Source organism: Sinocyclocheilus anshuiensis, unplaced genomic scaffold, assembly GCF_001515605.1.
Source record: "Sinocyclocheilus anshuiensis isolate Anshui unplaced genomic scaffold, SAMN03320099.WGS_v1.1 scaffold714, whole genome shotgun sequence".
NCBI lineage: Eukaryota > Metazoa > Chordata > Actinopteri > Cypriniformes > Cyprinidae > Sinocyclocheilus > Sinocyclocheilus anshuiensis.
In genome coordinates this window covers 672,100-690,711 of record NW_015546068.1, presented here as the reverse complement: position 1 = coordinate 690,711, position 18,612 = coordinate 672,100, and the positions used below count along the sequence as shown (strand labels likewise).

General features: G+C 33.3%; 1 protein-coding gene across 8 annotated transcripts in view; it reads left to right on the top strand.

Moving 5' to 3' along the window:
* Positions 1-18,612, top strand: part of citb (citron rho-interacting serine/threonine kinase b) — a 56,838-nt gene that overhangs the window by 2,304 nt on the left and 35,922 nt on the right. For all 8 annotated transcript variants that reach the window (XM_016500987.1, XM_016500983.1, XM_016500986.1 and 5 more), the window contains exons 2-13: positions 2,735-2,848; positions 2,935-3,078; positions 3,173-3,292; positions 10,141-10,311; positions 10,393-10,446; positions 10,686-10,739; positions 11,784-11,924; positions 13,163-13,288; positions 14,836-14,931; positions 15,197-15,313; positions 16,098-16,207; positions 17,386-17,560. In XM_016500987.1, the coding sequence (XP_016356473.1) occupies positions 2,935-3,078; positions 3,173-3,292; positions 10,141-10,311; positions 10,393-10,446; positions 10,686-10,739; positions 11,784-11,924; positions 13,163-13,288; positions 14,836-14,931; positions 15,197-15,313; positions 16,098-16,207; positions 17,386-17,560 (1,308 nt within the window). In that variant the 5' untranslated portion in view covers positions 2,735-2,848. The remainder of the gene's footprint in view (positions 1-2,734; positions 2,849-2,934; positions 3,079-3,172; positions 3,293-10,140; positions 10,312-10,392; positions 10,447-10,685; positions 10,740-11,783; positions 11,925-13,162; positions 13,289-14,835; positions 14,932-15,196; positions 15,314-16,097; positions 16,208-17,385; positions 17,561-18,612) is intronic.

Below are 18,612 nucleotides of genomic sequence, written 5' to 3'. Positions count from 1 at the left end.
ATTGAGTTTCTATCTATCTATCTATCTATCTATCTATCTATCTATCTATCTATCTATCTGTCTGTCTGTCTGTCTGTTCAAATTTAGGTGATCACTCAGAATGCCCTACTGTTTATTTATTTAGTTTATTTAATTGAAATTTATTATTTTAATTTGTTATTTTTATTTCGTGTTTATTTATTTCAGTTTGTTTGTTTTAAGTATTTTTGATTTCTTTTATTTTATATTTATTCTTCTTATTTATTTTGATCATTTTATTTTTTAATGTATGTATTTTAATTGTTTATTTATTTAAATGTTATTGATTTTTTTATTTATTTCTTCATTATTTATTTATTTAGTAATTTAGTTGGTTCTAGCCACATTAAAGAATGAAGGTCAAGTGTCAGACCTGTTGCTCACATATTAAACATATCAGTTATACCTTATTTGTCAATCATCACAAGCTCTTGTTTACATTAATGTTCCATCATGTTAGATGATCAGTAATTTCATATTCATTCAGGCCTTCAGCATGTCAAATGTAACTTTTAAAATGTTCTGCTTTCAGAACTGTTGTGATTTTCATCCCCTTTGGTCAGAGTTTCTTGTCTGTTCTCTACAGCTGAATTTCTCTTATTCCCCCTCCCCAGAGATCAGTATTAGCCGAGAGATCAGAATAATTAAATCATGCCTCATCTTGAAACACTGTGTTGATTTTCCACACACTAAATTATGCATCCAGCTGGCTTCAGAAGTATAATCATATTTTTGCATGACCATTTGCATGTTCTGGTGATGTAACCCGCAGTATGTTTAATGGTGGACTGGATGCATTTAGTTTTAATGTTGAGGAAAAATGCACTAAATGTTATGTTTTTACTTTCAAACTTTTGAACTTTGATTGCAGGATAGTTCAACACATCAAATAAAAATCATAGTTAATATCTTCATGATCATGCATATTGTTGTCATTTTCTAAAATTGAGTTTAAAAGTGGTTTACAAGTGTGGAAATGATGTTGCCAGCTCATAAATAACATCTGTGTTCACGTGAGAATGCATGACGTGCCTGTAGTCACGGGTTTGAGTCTGTATAGCACATGTGTGTGTGTTTCTGCAGGCTGCACGTTTCTGTGAATGTGAACATGAGTTCATACCGCTGCTTTGGGTTCGGAAAGCGATTCCATAAGCATCTTTTGGATTGTGTGTGTTTTGTAATCTTTAAGCCTCCTAATGCTGAATTGTAAAGCCCCAGGCTACTGAAAGAAAAAGCCGGAGAGAGAGAGAGAGAGAGAGGGAATGACATGGAGGAGTAGAGATGCTTGTGCTTTTATTGGGAGCTATTTTCTTCTGTCGTTAATTTTTTCCCTCCATCTCCAAGGATGCCAAGTAGAGAGTGGCAGTTAGAAACAGTCTGTGCATATCTAATATGATTGGTCTTGTTAAAAATAGACTGCACTATACGCTGTGTTTTGTAATCTATAAGCACCCTAATGCTGAATTGTAAAGCCTCAGGCTACTGAAAGAAAAAGGCAGAGAGAGAGAGAGGGAATGATATGGAGGAGTAGAGATGCTTGTGCTTTTATTGGGAGCTATTTTCTTCTGTCGTTAATTTTTTCCCTCCATCTCCAAGGATGCCAAGTAGAGAGTGGCAGTTAGAAACAGTCTGTGCATATCTAATATGATTGGTCTTGTTAAAAATAGACTGCACTATACGCTCCGTGCTGAGCTCGTATGTGCAGAAAATACTTCGTTTTGTGGGATTCCGAAAGGAAAAGGCAGTAAGGATTCAGTGTACGTTCTCATTCTAGAGACTAGAGAATATTTGATTGGACAAAAATTGTATGTTCCCTTGAGTGCAAGATGATGTCATCAGTATTTTGGTTTCCACGGTAGAGAAATGCTGATTATGAACCCTACAATTTAAAATAAGTCTTTTCTATTTTAATATATTTTAAAATGAAATTTACTCATGTGCTGCAAAGCTGAATTTTCAGCATCATTACTCCAGTCTTCAGTGTCACACGATCTTCAGAAATCATTCTAATATGCTGATTTGCTGCTCAAGAGACATTTCTGATTATTATCAATGTTGAAAACAGTTGTGCTGCTTCATATTTTTGCGGAAACTGTGATGCATTTTATTTTCTAGGATTCTTTGATAAATAGAAAGTTCAAAAGAACAGCATTTATTTGAAATAGAAATATTTTGTAACATTCTAAATGTCTTTACTGTCGTTTTTGATCAATTTAATGCATCCCTACTGAATAAAAAGTGCAGCTTGTTGACTTCTCTTAGCAATCGGACTTTTTTGGTGGATGATAAAATGTGATAAAATCTGACTTGCATTTAAACAGGACCATAATATCACAGAGATTTGAGAGATTTTCTTCAGATCTAGTTGGATAACAAATAAATACATTTAATTTCAATGCAGATCAAATGTGTCCTGGCATCATGTTTCTTTTTCCTTTTAGAATTAATTTTTTATAACTGCAGTTTTATAATTGCAGGAGCTTCAATATTGTTGGAGCTTCTTTGTTTTCTGAGATTTGCGTCGCACAGTTTAATCAATTTACTTATCTCTTGGCTTAATTAGAGCTGAAATGGAGCATTTAATTGTTTTGCTGGCTTGATCAAAACAGTACCTTTTACTATCAACAGCAGAAGTTTCAGTCATGTGTTTTGTTATAATTACAGTTTAAATGTGGTTTCATGTTCTTCAACTTCTTTTTTTCTTTCTTTCTTCTAGAAAGGGCACGTTCATTCAGACCTCGTCTTTCAGCCTACAAGCACACAGAGAACAAGACCTTCAGAGCCGAAGCTTATAGATTGCTAGAGGAAGCATAGACAGTCATATATAAAGGTACGTCTGCATCTCTTATGTTATTTTATGGATAATTCAATCCCTCATATGTGCACCGATGTCTCTTTTCCTTGTTTTTCTGAAAGATGGAGCAGGAGATTTCAAAAGTGCAGCGTAAGATGTCAGACCTGGAGTCAGTTCTGCAGCAGAAAGATGTGGAGCTCAAGGCTTCTGAAACACAAAGGACCATCTTAGAACAAGACCTGGCCACCTATATCACCGAATGCAGCGTGGGTTTACTGTCTGCATGTGGAAATGTGGCACGATCTGAACTGTACTGCTTGGTTTGTGAAACTTTTTGTTTGTTTTGTGTGTGTATTTCAGAGTTTGAAGCGCAGTTTGGAGCAGGCCCGCATGGAGGTGTCGCAGGAGGATGATAAAGCTCTGCAGCTCCTGCACGACATACGGGAGCAGGGCAACAAACTGCAGGAAATTAAAGAACAGGTTTGAATTCATTTCAAACATTTCTGTAGCGCTTTTGACAATACGAATTATTCCAGTGAGCGAAGAGCTCAAAATAAGTTCCTTAATCAGTATTTTTGTCTTGTTTTCTAGAAGACATTTACGTTTATGCATTTAGCAGATTTTTATGCGTATAGCAGCTTTTATCCAAAGTGACTTAGATTACATAAGTGCATTTAAAGCTGTACATTTTGATCAATTCATACGTTCCCTGATAATCAAATTCATAAGCCTGTCATTATAAAGTGGTTCCGACTTGTTTTTGGAGAATATACAGGGGCCTTAAAATGTTTTTTAGTTTTGTGTGTCTGCAGTGGTTTATGTACCTCTGACTGACATAACCAGAGGTTTCAGGATAGTGTGCATTGTGCTTCATTAAAGTATGTTTATATTCTAGGGCATTTTGTGACATGGGTCTTTGTTTAGCACTGGGGGGTCTGAGTGAGCATTTCACAGATTTCTCAGATTATTCCCATAGAGCTTCACAGGTGTCTGCTAATAAGAGCCCTGCTGATAGAGTCCACAGTATGAGTACAAATGATCTCTGTCCATCTCAGCTTCTGAAACACTATGTGAAATAGTGATAGCCACGAGTAAATTGACGGTGAAAGTAAGACTGAAGAATGAGATGTGAAGGTAAGAACATAATGGAAAAAGAGCCTGCTTTCTGCTGCTGCTTGCACATCTCCCCCAGAGCCAGGCTCCATCGCACTGCGGTTGCCATGGAGACAAAAATGGTACCTCGCAGTGAAGGATGTTGCAGATGCAGTGGAAATGCTGTCGTGACAAACCAGCAAAGGTCTCAAATTAGCAGCAAGCAGACTTTAAATGAAGTCTTCAGTTTCAATTTTTCAATTTCAATTTATTTTTATTTCGAACTATTAAAAATACAAAAGGAAAAAACACATAATAAATATACAAATAAATACCAATAAACAAAAAAATAAAAAAAAATCAACAAATATAAATTATTATTATTATTATTATTATATATATTTTTTTTACATATATTCAACCTGTTCGAAATAAAAATGGGTAGGTAGAAGCCCTAGGCTTATTAAATCCTACCCTCAGTAATTACCAATACCAAATCACAATCAGCCATAATAAATCAGACATACCATTTTGAATAATACAAAAATACTAGTCCAAATTATGTCCTACTTTATCTATCTATTAAGATAAAGAAGACAAACAGAAACAAAATCAAGCAGCATTAACAACAATGTTGAAAGTCTTAATTTGATCGAACTCTTTGGTTTGCTAAAATTTCAGTTTGGTTTCACAGAACTTTGTTGATGCTTAGTTGATGCTTTCAAACTCTGCTGCATAGAGTCACATTTTCTTTGTGTGCATGTGTTTTGTTTTGTTATATTTATGAATATTTGTGCTAAGATATATTAAACTAAACAAAGAATAGTGATAAGATATATCAATATTTTTTAAAGACTGAACTTTTATATATATATATATATTTTTTTACATTGCATAAGTAATGATTTGGTAACTTATTTGGTACTTAAAGCCCTAAACATATAATGCATTATAAATGTAGTTTTAATGTATTAATTATGCCTTGTAATGCACCTTATAATGCATTGCATGATCTCATGAATAATTGTAATACATTATCTATTCATTGTTACACCTTTAGAAAGTATAATGCATTAAAACTAGTGCTGTTAATCGATTTTAAAAAATGACTAATTAATTGCACATTTTTCTGAAATTAATCATGATTAATCCCACTTAACCTTAAAGTTTTTAAATATACTTTTATATTGCAATAATTTTACATTCAATCTGCAAATTAATGTAGAAACAACATAAAGAACAGTATATTTTTAATATTTGTTTAATGGCATCTTTTTGATGACTGAAGGCGAGTATCACTGATACCAATACTAATGATGTCTCTAGGAAATTGTTATTTTCCCCTAATATTTAACCATTGACTACAGCCATTCAACATTACAGTATATTTGAGAGCTATCAATTTGAACATTTATTAGACTTTAAAAAATAATAATTTATTAAATATTTTTAATGCGTTAAACTGAAAAAAAAAAATCATTGCATGCGTTAACGCACTAATTTTGACAGCACTAATTAAAACAAATGAAAAACAAACTTTCAAATATTATAATGCATTTTAACTTTGATTACAATTATTTATGAAATGTATAATACATTACAATGTACATTATGAATACCTTTATAATGCATTATATAATGCATTTTTGAATGAATACTGAATAATTAAAAGATTTAAAAACATGAAATGATACTCTCAATATGAAAAAAAAAAAAACTCCTTGCTTTTGCTTTCTGTATCTGTTGTATGTATTATTGATAAGTTACTCCGTTTGTAAGGACATACATTTTCACATGTTAGCCTGAAATGTTTGAATGCACAAAAAAAAGTTAATGTTCAGTATCATACATTTTAGACATAATCTTGTCAGTTTGTCTATTTTTGCTCTACCACAAAAATATATTTACAAAGACAAAGCAGAAACAGTGTTTTTTTGTGGAATAAATCAAGTGTTTTCCAACGAGTCAGTTACATGAATGATTCAATGACTCGTTCTTAAAAGCAGTCACTTGTGTCATTCCTTAAAGGGTTCATGAACTGGCTTTTTTATTATTTTATACTGTTGTCTGAGGTCCACTGTAAAGATTAGTAAAAACATGCATACTGAAAAGACCAGAATAGGTGGTCAGCAGATGTTCCCACCAGGCCTAACAACTAAGTCTTTTCTGGCCAGCCAGCTTCGTCAGAAAGACCATATTGGTCAAGCATCTTCTACAAAATGGGTACACTTGTCCACCAGGAAAAACCAGCTTGGAATTTCTTGTCCTTGACCAAGTCAATAATATTTTGCATCTACAAAGCTAGTACAGTTCAAGTGTTTATCTTTCTCATTTCTCAAGAGAGGAATTCAGCTAGGAGCAAAGTAACATCAAAATACGTGTCCTAACACTGATCCCGGCACTCATCATCAAAGTGAGCATTAGAGGTTGTTTCTGGGCGCAGAGATCAGAACAACCTCTGAGGTGCACGATGAGCATCGGTAAGTATGTTTCTCAGGAGACGCTAGCATGCTCCCAGAATCCCCGAGGGTGTACTGTACTTTACTGTATTTTTACCCCATACTACCACATTACATCTTGTGGTGTAATAGGAAAAGCCAAATTATAACACTTTCAGCTGACTGATATTTAGCATTTTTTAACAAAGTGGATTAAAGTTGATTAATCGAAGAGGAAGTTCACATGCCCTTGTGTAAAGTAATTGTGCAAAACTGTATAGAATGTGTACTTGTAGTGTACTTCAAATCTTAAAAGCACGTTTTAAAAAAACTGCACTTGCAGATAAAATATTAAAGGGGCCATGAACTGGCTTTGTTAAAGTCCACTTATGACGTTGGTTTTTACATTCAAAAACATAAAAATCAATAAGTAATAGGCACCCTGGTTTTGAGGCCGGCTCGAGAAACGCTCGGTTTTTATGGGCGTGCCGCATTGAAGACTTGGAAGTAAACGCCCACTGCTATGACTGGATAACAGTTTTGCTTTGTAAACTAACTTTCTGTGTGTCTGTTTGACAAGCTACGTCCTTCATAGGAGCCTTCTGTGACTTTAGACATGTACACAGAATCAGGACATATCAAGCGATCTCTAACAAAGCAATAGTGACACAGTACAAATATTTTTTTACTCACATAAGTGAAAGATTCCTATCCGATCCAATATAGATGCACAGCATTGCTTTTTAATCTCAGTCTCTCTGCAAATCCAGCGTCGACCTGTGTCTTGTTTACAAAGGAGTCCATGGTGAAACAAAGCGAACAAACGCTCAATGTTTTACTCACGTGAGCTGAAACTTCAAGTTTCAAAGTTCAACCACGTATTCCTATTATTTGAATCCGAAGGAAGGTTATGCAGCGACTGTGTTCTTCCACAACCAGGCACCGCACAATATTTTGCGATCTTCAATGACAAGTTTATTGCTTGGTTGCTAGATCCGGTTTAGCGCCACTCATGTTATTGCACGAATCAGTGGGCGGGGCTACAGAATTAGGCGTTGATATTCCTCTGTGGAGGCGGTGTTTAACCTATCTATTAGGCATATTGCAGGATCTGGCGTTCGCTGGGCCTGGTGTCAATAAAAGCTTTTATTTCAGTAACAAGGACGTTTTCAGTTCTGAAACTTATAGGATATTCTTTTAGTATGATGATCTCTTATATATCAAAAGCTCAAGTAAAAGTTGATTTCTCAATTCATAACCCCTTTTTTATAAATCGGTATGTTTGAACGAATCGGTTGAGTGAATGAATTGAATGACTCCCTCTTAAAGATGGTCAAAGATTGTCGCCACCTGCTGGTTAAATGTAATTTGCAGAAAGAACGTATCTGGAACTATTGGAATTTAACATATTTTAATATAGTTTTTATTCTCATAGTAAGAATTTAACATATTTTAATATAGTTTTTATTCTCATAGTAAGAATTTAACATTTTAATATAGTTTTTATTCTCATAGTAAGTGACTTGTAATCAGTAGTTTTACATTTTATCGTTGTGCCTAATTTGATTACTTCATTCACAATGCTTTATGGGATAATAGTAGTTCAAGAGATCTCATTTGTGGTTTTCTTTCTGAAGAATGAATGTGGCATTCAGGATTTTTTAGTGCTTGCTACTATTGCAGATGTTGTAATTCCAGGCACTTTCTGGCAAAATGTTATTGTCACGATTGACGTTATTTGTGCAGGAGAGCAATTAGTTCACTATTGATAATTAAGAAATCACATTAGCATAGAGGACTGAAAGATGAAGATTGTGTTGACTCATTTTGAGCTGATTTTTTTTCATATTGTGACTTTCAATTGGGAGGCAATTTCACAAAATGTCAAGCACCTCTTTTCTGTCATTTATGGTGCATAATTATAATTCTCATTATGGTGATGTAAAGCAAAAAGCACAAACATGCTTTTCCATAAGCGTTTTTGTGTACTTTGTTGTTTTTCCTCAGTACTTTCACAATATAGCACAGCCTCAAGTGCCTTATTGCTTTGATTTAAAGGCTACTGCATAATAAAAATATAAGGGACAACAATAATGTTATGTTATGTTATGTTATGTTATATGTTATATGTTATGTTATGTTATGTTATGTTATGTTATGTTATGTTATGTAAAACTGGCTGTAAATGTCTTCACCCCAAGGCCATCCAAAATGTAGATGAGTTTGTTTCTTCATCAGAACAGATTTGGAGAAGTGTAGCATTACATCACTTGCTCACCAATTGATCCTCTGCAGTGAATGGGTGCCGTCAGAATGAGAGTCCAAACAGCTGATAAAAACATCACAATAATCCACACCACTCCAGTCCATCAGTTAATGTCTTGTGCAGCAAAAACCTACATTTTTGTTAGAAACTAATTCTTTAAGAAAAAATTTCCTTTTCCCCTTTAACGTAGCCCCAGGCTACCGTTTATCGCTAAACTCCATAAGACGTCTAGTTAGGTGATTGTGGCCTTGTCACACATGACATGGACGTGATTTGTGACCTGTAGCTAATGGCTGATGAAACGATGAGTGCTGATTCGGACTCGGACTGGCACACTCACTCCGTCCGCCCACTCGCTGACCTTTCACCCACTCAGCACACTTATGTATCCACTTCTGCGCTCTGCTTTTCATGTGCTGGTCTCTCTCTATATCCTGCGGTTGGTTACTCAGACTGATTTCATCTCCTCTGCCTCATGTTCTCACAAAGGTCTTCTGATTCGCCTGTTTTATTTGATTCTGCCATTTTGCATGAAACTGTTTGCTTAGTGCTGCATTGAAATGGGTTGCATGAACCCAGTCTGATTCCTTTATACTTTTTATATTGCTTCTCACCCGTATGAATGGGTTGCCATGTCGAACGCAGGAAAATGAAACTAAAAATAACCCTATAAAAGCCTTTAAATGATCAAGGTGATCAAATCTTTGTTGAAAAACCTTGCACACAGTCTACTGCATGCTTTCTGTCGTCTGATTGATAGTTGATTTTTAGTTTAGAGTTTTTTGCAAAAGCCTTCAGCTTGTGCTTCACGTGTCTTTTTGCTGTGAAAACTTAAGACTAAGTAAACATAAGAATAGCTTTGTAATATTTCAAGATGGACACTTACTGGACTGAAGCAGGTTTACTTGATTATCCATACATCCTTTTTTTTTTTTTTAGAAAAATCATAAGTATCAAATATAATGATCAGGCTTTTGAGGAAATTGTATTTGTTCATCTGTCAATCATCACTGTATTGCATTGCATTATATGTTTTGATAATAAAACTAAGCATTTAAATATCATCTTACTAAGACATTATATTGGAGATATAAAGTGAGGACTGATATTTATATCATTTTATGCAAGTATCTGCTATAAAGATCTCATTGATTTACATTACAGACTATCAGAAATTCATAGTTTATATCATCTGCACCAAATTACATATTTTTGCTCAGTTTGGGCCTCTGAATAAAACTGAGATGTTTATTTTTTATCATATGATACTATTACAAGCCATAAAAGCCTGATGTATCAAATATGATACTCAACCAAAAACACATACAAACTTTTATTTTATATATTTAACAAAGCCTATCTCAATAAACTGTTCCATTTAAAAATAAAAAAATAAAAATGTCATTTCTTTTGTCAGACTTTTGTCAGATTAAATTGCACTGCAAGAAACTTTGGATAAAAGCATCTGCTAAAAACATTTTGACCGTGTTTCTGTAACTAAAGTGCCATTTTAACCATTTATGCCCTTGCAGGAGTACCACGCTCAGCTGGAGGAAATGCGCGTGTCTATTCGTCAGCTGGAGGAGAACCTGTCCGCCGCTCGCCGCCGCAGCGACCTGTACGAATCCGAGCTGAAAGAGTCTCGCCAGACCAGCGATGAGCTCAAGAGGAAGGCTGTGGAATACCAGCAGAAGATTCAGAAGGTCTGTTCACATTCTAAGTGAGAACCGTCCTGCTGGTGCACGCTAGATGAGATGCAATCAGTCTATTTTTTAATTTTGCAGGCTAAAGAACAAGGCAAAGCTGAGATGGAAGAACTTCTGACTAAATTGCAGAAGGTACATCTGATATGACAACTCATTATTTCCATTTGCTGTCGGGAAGTCTAACATACAGTATTTCCTTCCTAACTAGCTTAACCAACAATACTCCCATGGTAAATGAACCAAATCGCCATGCTGATCAACCAGCATTAACCAGTCAGGAGCATAAATTCATGCTGTTTTTAAGTGCAGGAAAGCAAATTGATAATGCAGCTGTTTTCGTATTTAAGCTTCTTTATTTGTAAATGTCTCAGACCAATGCAGAGCAACAAGTAAAGATGGAAGAACTCCAGGAGAAGCTTGCCAAGGTACTGTGCACATTTATTTCAAATTCAGCCCTGCTTGAAGAACTGAAACATGATTTGTTTGTTTTAAAGTAATATTCAGTAATTTTATTGATTTAACTGCATTGACGCTGTCAGTGAACTGTACTAGCTGAACTTTGCATAATAAAATTGATAATAACTTTGCAACATCAACACTGCTATTGAACTGAATTGAATCAACATTGAACTGACTTGAGCTGAATAATGACACTATTGTCTTTTGTAGAGATGCTTTATAGCGGAAATTAAATGTTTCATAATTGATGAATTTTATAACATAAGTACCTTTAAATTTCTCTAGATTTCTCTAAATTTCTGTAATAAAGAACATAATCTTTATTGTGCAAAGCACTATATAGATAAATGTGTTTTGACTTATCATGGATCACACAGCAGTAGTTAGATGATAGATGACTTATGACCCCCCCCCCTTGTATTTTTACTGTAAATTTACAGTAATAAAACTTGCAGCTTTAGTTGCCAGAAATTCACAGTAAAAATACAGTAACAGTGTTTCTGGTATCACAGAATGACATATTGCTGCCTATATATTTTATAGCTTATAACCATATATATTTTTAAGTGATATAATGTTAATATATAAAGCTATTTGAACTACCAAAATCTGCTTTTTACCTTAAAATGTAATAAGCACCATACACTGTAAAAAAAAAAATAAAAAAAAAAAGAATTTCAATAAAGTAGATAAAAGTATGTTTTACAAGAAGGTACTATTTCAGTTTTTCTACTTCAAATGTTATGTTTAATTCATATAATCATATGTCCTTTTACTGTTTGCACTGTAAATTATATGTTAATTTATAGTTTGTACTTTCAAAGTCATTTCAAATCATTTTGACTGTATTTCACTGTAGAATTACATTTAATGCCATGTTGAACCATTTACAGTTTTTCAGCAGATATGGTAAGGTAACTTATAGTTAACCAATTAACCGGTCTTTTACAGTAGCATTTTTAGTCTTTTTCTGTACATTTTTTTTACAACGCAGCTTCCCTCTCTCTCAGGCCGTGAAGGCGAGTACAGAAGCCACTGAACTCCTGCAGAATGTCCGTCAGGCTAAAGAACGTCTGGAGCGGGACCTGGAGCGTCTGCAGACCAAAGAGGACTCCACCGACAGCCTGCGCAGACGCCTGCGAGACACTGAGGTGACCTATGACTCCACTGACACACTGCATGGCTCCTTCAGACACTTTCACTGTCTGAATGAATTAAAATGGCTTTATTTACAAATATCATGATTATGATTAGATCAGATTCAACTTTATTGTCATTGCACAAAGAATAAACAGGAAACAATTCCTGTAGCTCAAACAGTAGATTATAAGTGATAAAATAAAGTGTAGAGATTTAATGCAGTGTTACTTGCTTAGGATAAAAGCATCTGCCAAATGCATGAATATTAATGCAAATGTAAACAGCATAATTAACCCATTGTAATGCATTTTTGTTGACATTTAGCCTCAAGCTCACAGCTGATTGGCTCATTGTTGATGACATTTCTGATGTGATTTTCCATCTCAACAACTGCAAAAAATTATTTTCTTACTTAGTATTTTTGTCTTGTTTTCCAATACAAATATCTAAACATTCTCAAATTAAGACATTAATGACACCAGATTTTTAGTCTTGTTTTATTAAGTGAGTTTTTGCTTAAAATGAAAAAATAAAAATAATAAAATCTGCCAATGGGGTGATAAAAATAATATTGTTTTCCCTTTTAATAAAGTTTCTTTTTATTATCCCATTTAAGCATAAACTTAATTTTGATAATTTTTTTGGAAAACAAGACGTCATATCAAGTAATTTTGCATCTCAAGAAAATGTACTGTATCTTGATGAAAGAATGTTTAGACATTTGTACTGGAAAACAAGACACAAATACTAAATAAGAAAATATTTTTATAGAGTATTTAGTCATGTTTTCTTGATAAAAAATGCTTAAAAGCAGAAAGAATATCTGCCAGTGGGGTAATAAAAATAATCTCGTTTTCCCTTTGAACTAATTTTATTTTTCTTACCCCATTGGCAGATATTTTTTCTTGTTTTAAGCATAAACTCACTTAATTTTGATACATGTTTCAGGAAACAAGACTTAATATCTTAACTAATTTGACTCATTGTTTACAGTTTAGACACAGCCTAACCTAAACTTTAACATCTGGTTTATTAATAGAAATACTGTTTCAGGAGCTATTTGATTTAAATGTAATTTGTTGGTGAAACCTTATGCATTCAGGTTGAATCAGTGATGCCAAGTAATATTATTTTTGACTCGAATAAAATCAGCTAATTTAGATGTTTCCACATAAAGCTTATTTTTTCAGTCTAAGTTGCCAGGAGAACATCATCAAAATGAGGTTTTTCCTTTTTTGGGATGGAACAGGATGGCAAGAAAACCCTGGAGAACCAGGTCAAGAGGCTGGAGATGGTGGAAAGGAGAGAAACTAAACTCAAAGAAGACATTCAGACCAAGTCGCAACAGATCCAACAGATGTCAGACAAAATCATGGTAAGCCTGAGATGCGCTGAACTCCCGCTTATTTACACGTACTGTGTCTTAAACACACACACACAAACTAACAGGTAAACACTGGAGTTATTCACTTAAACACAACGTGTCAATGAAATGCGATTGCAGCGCTCCAGAAATGTCTACTGGAGGTGTCACATGCACGCAGTAAAGCTACTTAATTAAGACGTGCTACACTTGTTAGTCACGCGTGGTATACCTCCTCAAACCCTCACACTTGCATTAAACACACGCATACAGACTTTCAGTTTTATTCGTTTTTTTCGACCTGCTTAGCCTGGCAGTGTCACCGCTTCTTTTCCTCAGCTCCCAGCATGCTCTCTGGCCCTGTCACGGCTCCAAAAGTGACAGATTGCAGTGGATCATCTCAGTCTTTGGCCACGATCATGTGTGTCACAATGACGATGTGTTTTTAGCTGGATGATTTATACCGTATATTATTGATTTTTATGAATTAGTCATGATTAACAAGTGCTTAAAAATGAAATGCCACATTTTGAGTTTATCTGGAGACCACCAGAGTTGTTCGTGGTAATTAAAAATGAAATCTATTAAATCTTATTATATCTTATTAAATGATTGCACTGTATTTTATGTATCCTAATACTCTTTTGATGCATTTTAAATCAATTTTTAATCATTTCAAATGTTTTATTCTCTGCTTTTATTGTTGTGATTATTTTAATTCCTTTTTATGTAAAGCACTTTGAATTATTGTGTATGAAATGTGCTATAGAAATAAGCTTGCCTTGCCTTATCTATTAAAAATAGTTTTCATTAATTGAAATAAGGCTGAAATAAAATATAAATATTATGTGTAAAACTTCAATTTTAAAAGAGTCGAAGTACTAAAATGACTAAAACTGAAATAAAAATAAATGAAAGCTAACTAGAAATATTTAAAAATGTAAATAAAATAAAAATTGAAATAACAACTGAAAATATAAAATATTACTGTTAACAAAAATAAGGAAAAACTACATTTAAATAAAATATATGTTGTATATAAACTAATAACTAAAAACTATATATGAACTAATAACTTTTACTGTTTTTCACGTAAAAGTTATGGTTTGTGTTTCCAAAAATTATACATTTGACTGTATTTTACTGTATAATTACATATAATGCAATAGTAAGCCATTTACAGTTTTTTAACATATATGCTAAGGTAAATTGCAATTAACTAACTAACAAGTTAATTAAAAGTATTAAAAAAACTCATTAATTGAAAAAAGCTCAAATAAAATATAAACATTAAATGAAAAACATGAGAGATAAGAACAAACGCTAGTTCAAAATATTAATAAATAGCACTGATGGAGACATGTTAAGGAAATATGTTATCAATTAAAAATGACCTACTGCTTTTTCTAAAACAAATGAGATTAAATAGAGACTTTTACTGAAGTGCCACGCTTATTAATTTTTCTTCAGGGAAAAATACCCTAGCAATCTCTCAGTATGAAACAGATATTCCATTAAGTCTCAGTGGTATTCATTTTTCCTCTATCGTCTGTATGCAGGAACTCGAAGAGAACTTGCGTGAAACGCAGGCAACAGCGCAGCGTATGGAAACACACCTGGAACAGAAGAAAAATCTTTATGAAGACAAGATCAAGGTCGGGCTGAACACACACACACACACACACACACTTCTGCTCGTGACAAATATCAGTGATGTTCTACAGAGCGGTTTGCCTCCATCACTGAGTTTACACAGGAGAACTATACTATTAGTGCTCCTTATTAATTTTATAGCCACTGAATAAAAGATCCTGACTCTGTATTTATCTTTGGATTTAGATTAAACCTTTAAAGGCCTCATTTTGAGGATACTTCCTGTTCGTCTGTCAGGTGTAATAACCCAGTGCTTGTGTTTTGTAGGTTTTAGAGACTCAAATGCAGGCTGATTTGGCTGAAAAGGAACTGTTGGAGTCAAAGCAGAGCACGTATGAGGAGGAATCTCGCGAGCGGGGAAAAATGATCAGTGACCAGGCAGCGGTAACACATTATTTTGCTTTTTTCTGAGAGACTATCATTTTTAATTGGGAAAATAATTTCATTGATCTTTGTGCCGTTGTGCAAGACAATAAATTCAAATAGATTTTATCGTGGCATGATTTTAAAATTCTCATTACTGTAAAAAAAGTCTGCCTTTAATTTGTTGATTTAAATAAAAACATCATTGTATAACAATAATTGTTTTACTGTAGTGCAGTAAAAATACTGTATTGATAGTAACGAGAATAAGATAATATAGGAATTACAAAAAATTTATTAAAAGTTGAAATTATTTTTTTTTATTTTTTTATTTTCTGTCATGTTTATTTCATGTTAATTTTAGTTAAAGTTTTAGTAATTGTGTTGTGTTTTTGTCATTTTACTTTTTTAAAACACATCTATAGAGTTTTAGAGATTTATTAATTTTTATTTCCGTTTGAGTTATTTTACTATACAGCAAGTTGAAACTAAATGAAAATGAGAAACTAGCTGATATATATATATAGTATCTCAGTAAATTGTCATTGTATATTTTATATATTAATAATTTTATTATTTACTTTTATTTTAAGTAATAATTTTTTTTAGTTAACTATAATAACCCTACTCAGTACTGTAGAAATGCTAATATTGTTACTTTTGACAAGACTATATAATACTTGGTTGACTGTACTGATTCCCCAGCTTGACCAGCACTAACCAGCTGGACTCGCAAAGACATTCAAGCTGGCCTGTTCATTAGTGAACTAAAGTTCTGCTTTGAATTATGGTGTCTAATTTGAAGACGATCAATGCCATGGAGTCAAAGATGACCAGTCTGGAGCAGAGGATCACAGAGCTGTCCGAGGCCAACAAACTGGCAGCCAACAGCAGCATTTACACGCAGAAAAACATGTGAGTTTACATGCATGAACATACAGACCTGAGCTGATTCAGTGATGGATGGAAATCATTTGCAGTAGCCTACAATTAGACTAACACACTATATTACTTGACTGAAGAGCTGTTTGTTTGGATTATTTTTAGTAACATTATTAATTATTAATTGAATTTAGTTTTTTTCATATTGCGGTTGACTGTTGTTGTTATGTAAAAGCAGTTAGCCATTCTGCTTCATGCTGTGCCACATAATGTCGAAAAATACACAGTAAAACACATTTGTTTGGATATGGCATTCATTGCATATACATTTTTTTTTCTCCATTAAAGTATATATCTGCTACAGTCACTTAAACTTAAAAAATGTTGAAGTACTAAAATTACTAAAACTGAAATAAAATAAATTAAAGCTAAATAGAATATTTAAAAAATACACAAGCACACAACGAAATGACTAAAGCAAAAATGTAAATGAAATATAAAAATACATTGCTGCTAACAAAAATAAGAAGAAACAAAACTGACTATTTAAATAATGTATGATCATATGTAATATTGTGAAGGGGCTTCTATAATTTATAGTGTGTAAAATAAAGTAAAATATATATATATTTTTTTAATAGAAATAACAAATATTTTTAATAGAAATAACAACTAAAATAAAAATAAAACACATTTAAAAAATATCTGTTTATACTGATATGGTCACTTTACCGTAGTACCAACACAGTACTTTTTTGCAAGAGTCTTTTGGCTTATTGTTTTATGCTTCCATGTAATATTAGTATTAAGTTTTTTCATAGTCAATTTCATGCCGTTCACATCAATGAACCATGGATATTTGGGTATGAAATGTGTTTGGTGAATGTAAAGGTTAATTTCAGGCTAATGTGCCATGATAGTAGATTTTCAGGGTTAAGCACAAAGTTAATGAACGATGACCTGGTGTATTTGCATTATATCAAGGCTTTCATAAGAGCTTCATATTATCCCTGTTGAAAAATCTGCAGAATTTGTCACCAGTATATGTGATTTAGATGCTGTTCCCACCAGACTAGCTTAACCATCATGGTTAACTAGCTCTACCAGGTTTTAGAAGCTCAAATGAATTGGGAGATGGTTAACCAAAACGCAGCTTAAACTTGACAATTTATTCTTTCAAAAACTCTCAAAGTCTTGTTTGTAATCTTTAGGAAAGCCCAAGAGGACATGATATCTGAGCTCAGGCAGCAGAAGTTTTATCTGGAATCTCAGGCTGGAAAACTGGAGGCCCAGAATGCAAAGCTGGAGGAACATCTGGAGAAACTGACACAACAAGAGCAGACTAACAAGAGCAGAGTGCTGGAACTGGAGACCAGACTGCGAGAGGTGAGTGACGACCAAGACCATCATATGACGACGATGAGACCGTTTGATGAACCATATTTCACCCCGAAAGAATCAAAAGCAATGAATAAGAAGTTGAAAACAGTTGTGCTGCTTCATACTTTTGTGGAAACATTGATACATTTTTTCAGGATTCTTTGATGAATAGAAAGTTCAAGAGAACAGCATTTATTTATTTAGTTTTTTTTTTTTTTTTACTTTATAAATGTCTTTAAAGTCACTTTTGATCAATTGAATGCATCCTTGCTGAATAAAAGTACTAATTTCTTTCAAATAACAACAAAAACTTTACTGACCCCAAACTTTTGATCATTTCTTGTTTTATATAGTTTTTTTTTCAGTTCATTTAAATAGCCCAGCAGATATTCCATGTGGGTCTCTTAATTAATATGAGCCTGTGATTAATATGATTATTATGAGCTCTAATCTGCTAAATATGACTGTAAGCCATGAATATATTAATGCTATAAACATTAACATCCTGAATTTTTGTAAAGCTGCTTTGTATTATGTAAAATGCTATACAAATTCAATTGACTTGATGCACTCAGGGAGAATTCTGAATCATGTTTCACCCCAAAATCAACAGAAATAAATGACATTTTACATGAAGAAAATTAAGTTTAAAACTATTCGAAAACTATATGTTCTAGAACTATTTAGAACTCTTAAGATTTTTTTTTCATCATGGCATTATTTTCAAATTCTCATCACTGAAAAAAATCTGCCTTTAATTTGTTGATTTAAGTCAAAAATCATTGTAATATGGCAACAATTGTTTTGCTGTGATGCAAAAAATACTGTATTGACAGTAATGAGAGTAATCAAAGATAATAGGAATTATATAAAAAAGTTATATTTTATAACTTATAAGTTATAAAAGTGATAAGTTTTTTTTTTGGGGGGGGGCGGGGTAATATTACAGTAATGACAATTTTGGGGGGTAATGTGCCTAAAGGAATAGTTCACCCTGAAGATTGACTCGCCCTCGGGCCATCTAAGATGTAGATGAGTTTGTTTCTTCATCAGATTTG